A 4196-nucleotide genomic window follows, 5' to 3' on the forward strand; every position below is an offset into this window, starting at 1 on the left:
TCGTGGAGCGCGGGGAAGGGGATGTTTCACTCGGTGGTGGAGTGAACCTCTAGGGCCAGCTTCCTCATGGGGAGCCAGCAGCTCTCCCCCCACCCCACCATAATCCAGCAAAAATCCGAGCTGGGCAGTTGGCACGTGGGGTTAAACGGACATGCGCAAGTCCCTGAGGTCTGGGCCAGGTCCCCAGCTCATCCCACTGCTGTTGATTCGGTCTTGCTAAAGTCAGTCGACTTTAGGCTTTGCTTGCCGTTAGGAGACAGCTCCCCATGCCTGCCCAGTTCTGTTTCCCCAGGCTTGCATCCTGCTTGCCTGACGCAGCACAGGAGCTGTGCTCCAAGCAGAGCTTCCCCGGGTTGTATATCCGATGCCTTTGCCGCTAGTGCGCATTGTCCCCTGACACTTGTCTCTGAACTCTGCCTGTCTCCTCCTAGCACATCAACCCCGTAGCTGCTAACCTCATCCAGAAGATGCTGAGGTCCGACCCTGCCACACGCCCAACTATCGACGAGTTGCTGAATGATGAGTTCTTCACGTCGGGATACATCCCCAGCCGCTTGCCCACCAGCTGTCTCACCGTTGCACCTAGATTTTCAATTGCTCCCAGTGGACTTGAACTGAACGGGCGAAAGCCGCTGACTGCACTCAACAAAGGTAAGTGCAAGTGCCTGGAGGTGAGGCTGGACTGGAGTGCTGGGCGAGGGCCTGCCTGGCCTCCGGCAACATCCAGAACCGTCAGTGGGGAACGTGGCGCTCCCTAACCTGTTCTCCCAATTCTTACGAAAACCTGGAGCATTCTGTGAGTGAGAGAGAGGTCTCCTTGCCCTTTGCCCAGAACCAAAGCAGGGAGGAAGTCCTAGCGCTAGCTTTAGCTATATGCTGTACAACGTGTTTCTTATAGCTAGGGTAGAACGTAGATCTGGTGCCTTTAGAAACCTACTCCCTGGTCATGCCTCCACTCTTCTCTTTCCTGGCCCAGGACCAGACAGCCCTGCACTAGAGAACTTGCCTGAAAAGGAAGATGTAGCTGGGCTGCGGGAGCTGGGAGATGCTGTTGACTCTCACTTAGCTGACATGTTACAGCAGCTGACTGCAGTCAACTCGGCCAAGCCCGCTGAGAGAGTGGCAGTGAGACAAGGTGAGTCTGGGGACAATCCCACAGGCACTGGCCTTCCCGCATAACTTGCTTCTCTGTCACTCTGATGCTGTTGCCTGAAGCAAGAGCCCAGCTGACCTCTGTTTCAAACTGGAAGGCTGGGAAGCGATGTAGTAGCTACTTACTTTCTTTTTGGCCTTGCTTGCTTGCTGGGGTGCACAGGGTGCCATGAAATGTCTTCTAACGAACTCCTTTCCTCTTTGCAGAAGAAGCTGAAGACCCAGCCTGCATTCCCATCTTCTGGGTTAGCAAATGGGTGGACTACTCGGATAAATATGGTCTAGGTAAACAATACGGGGGCAAGCCTTTTCTAGCTTCTGAAGAGGCTGGGGGAAGCTTTGATTTGGGCGTTGCGTAGGTCTGGTTCTTCAATCACAGCATTCCAGTGTTCACCACCGGGAACATTACCAAATACCCAGTGCACCCAGAGTAGTGGTCACTGAACGTCAGCCCTGGCCACTTTAAGGTGGAAAATGGCTACCTGCTGCATGAGATGGCTGGCCTCGCTCCGCAGTGAGCACATGCAACTTTAGTTGCCACAGTGGGTACTTCTGCAGCAGGTGATGTAACAAGGGAGTGTGACAAATCCGGAGGAGGAAAAGTGCCACCCAGACCTCCACAAGGAGGAGAATCTTTAGACTCGGTGGGGTGGCTGCCAGGGAAGCCCTAGGTGACACAGCCTTCTGCCTTTGTATTTCACACAACTGGTGGTCCCACGTATTTGAAGGCCTAATGGGCTCCCTTTTGAACTAGGTTACCAGCTGTGTGACAACAGCGTTGGAGTTCTCTTCAACGACTCCACTCGTCTTATTATGTACAATGACGGGGACAGCTTGCAGTACATCGAGCAAAACAGCACCGAGTCCTACTTCACTGTGAGATCCTACCCCTCTGCCTTGAACAAGAAGGTCAGTCCTGGGGACAGGAGCCCTTGCTGGGGGGTAGCTACTCCTGCTGAGGCTTCTGCCAGCCTCGTTGGGTTTTGTTGGCAGGGTGGGTCCCAGAGAGGATCATCTGTAACCTGGGGTCGCTGGCGTTCTGCAGGCTTCCTCTTGGCTGGTAAAACATGGCCCCAAGGACAGACACTAGCAGCTCTAACTGTTCATTTCTAGCTGCTATCTGAGGCTCGCTTACGAGCAGCTTCACAGAATTAAGCGCTCACAAGACTTGCATGTACCAAAGTGTTCAGCAAAGTGAGTCTCAGGTATCACAGACCAAGTTAACTTTGAGAATTTGCACAAGTTTGTGCAGTGACGCCTCAAGTTCTGAAAGATGCAAGGAGGCTCTGGGACTGTGATAGCGGCCCTTGCCCTCCCCAAATAGCAGGGGTCACCCTCAGCCTGTCTGCTCACAGCCTTTCCTGTCTGCAGATAACGCTATTGAAATACTTCCGGAACTACATGAGCGAGCACTTGCTGAAGGCGGGTGCGAACATCACGCCACGGGAAGGAGACGAGCTGGCCCGTTTACCCTACCTCTGCACGTGGTTCCGGACCCGCAGCGCCATCATCCTGCACCTCAGCAACGGCACTGTGCAGATCAACTTCTTCCAGGTGAGGCTGCTACTCCGCGTTTTCCAGGGCTGTAGCTCCAGCCGGTGAAGGAGCCCTGCTACACGCAGTGCTGTACGCAAGACAGCCGGAGGACGTAACCTGCGCTGAAACTTTGCCCGGTGAACCGAGCACTGCGAGGCTCCTTACTCCCCTTGCTGGTACGTAAGCCACCCAGACGCTCCTAGCCTGTGAAGGGGCTGTGTCCGTTAGCAGGAGGCAGGCTGCTGCACAGTCTCGGGTGCGGTGGTCTTGAGCTGGCTGGCCAGATCCATTTGTTCCCCTTTGCTGCAATCTGTGAACGAATGCTGCAGCGCGGTGCTTTGTCAGCATGCTTCTGGGTGCAGCTGGGATGCCCCAACTACTTCAGAGGTGGTTCATCCTGAGAAAAACGTGGTCCCCAAGGAGCAGAGTGCTCAGGGTGACGGTGTGTTCTCTCCCCACAGGACCACACCAAAGTCATCTTGTGCCCTCTCATGGCTGCTGTCACATACATAGATGAGAAACGGGACTTCCGCACGTACAAGCTGAGCCTCATCGAGGAACACGGTTGCTGCAAGGAGCTGGCCAGCCGGCTCCGCTATGCTCGCACCATGGTGGAGAAGCTCCTCAGCTCAAAGTCTGGCTCAGCCCGTGTGAAACCCTCTACTTAGACCTCGTTCTCGATGGACTCAACATCTGTGCCAAACCGCCCCAGCTGTAGATGAGGAGGTCTAGTAGCATCCCTGCTCGCGCTGTAACCTCCCATTACGTAGCTGGGCTCCCACTCCTGGGTATGGCCTAGTTGCCACAAGGAAGCCCCTGATGCTGTGGGAACGGTGGTGTTCACTCTGACTGGTACCCAAAGGTTTCTTGCTCCCCACTCTGAATAGAAAGTCTATTTTTTAATTGTGTACCTAGTCTGTTTTTCTAACTTCCCAAAGCCAAAAGCCTGACTCAAAAACCAACCCTCTTGTTTGAGGCTCCTGGGCCTTCTCTTGAGAAAATAAAGCACGGGGAGAGCAGAACTATCATGTAAGTTATTTGTACCTGTCTGTGCTGACGCTCTAGGCTTCCGTTTCCTCTTGTAGAAATTCAGGTAAGATATTTAACACGCCCAGGGTGAGACTGAGCAATCAGCCTTTTAATACTGAAATTAATCTACATGAAAGCTAAACTTTTGTATATTGCATACTTGATTAAAGATTGTTCGCTGCAGCGTCCAGCCTGTCGTGGTTCCCTTTGGCTTGCTTGTGAGGGAGGGAGCCGCACCTTGCCTCTGGCTGCCTCTCCAAGCAAGAGCTGTCCTCTTCCACGAGCTCATGCTGCCCGCCTCATTGTGCGGATCTCCCTAGCTGTGCTGCAGGAGAGGAGACCTTGGGCGTATGACAGGAGACGTGCTCTAGCCCGGAGGCTAACAGCCTACCTTCTCATTTCCCGTTTCTTCGGCTCTCTTTACTACACAAAAGATGCTCAAAAATGTGACTGTAGCATTAGGGAAAGTCATCTACCGT

General features: G+C 53.7%; 1 protein-coding gene across 1 annotated transcript in view; it reads left to right on the forward strand.

Moving 5' to 3' along the window:
• Positions 1–3899, forward strand: part of PLK1 (polo-like kinase 1) — a 5053-nt gene extending 1154 nt beyond the window's left edge. The window contains exons 4-9 of the mRNA XM_009320500.1: positions 432–651; positions 977–1135; positions 1360–1437; positions 1907–2061; positions 2524–2706; positions 3150–3899. Coding sequence (XP_009318775.1) covers positions 432–651; positions 977–1135; positions 1360–1437; positions 1907–2061; positions 2524–2706; positions 3150–3356 — 1002 coding nt within the window. The 3' untranslated portion in view covers positions 3357–3899. The remainder of the gene's footprint in view (positions 1–431; positions 652–976; positions 1136–1359; positions 1438–1906; positions 2062–2523; positions 2707–3149) is intronic.
• Positions 3900–4196: the final 297 nt, after the last annotated feature.

The sequence above is a fragment of the Pygoscelis adeliae genome, unplaced genomic scaffold (genome assembly GCF_000699105.1).
Source record: "Pygoscelis adeliae isolate BGI_AS28 unplaced genomic scaffold, ASM69910v1 Scaffold173, whole genome shotgun sequence".
NCBI lineage: Eukaryota > Metazoa > Chordata > Aves > Sphenisciformes > Spheniscidae > Pygoscelis > Pygoscelis adeliae.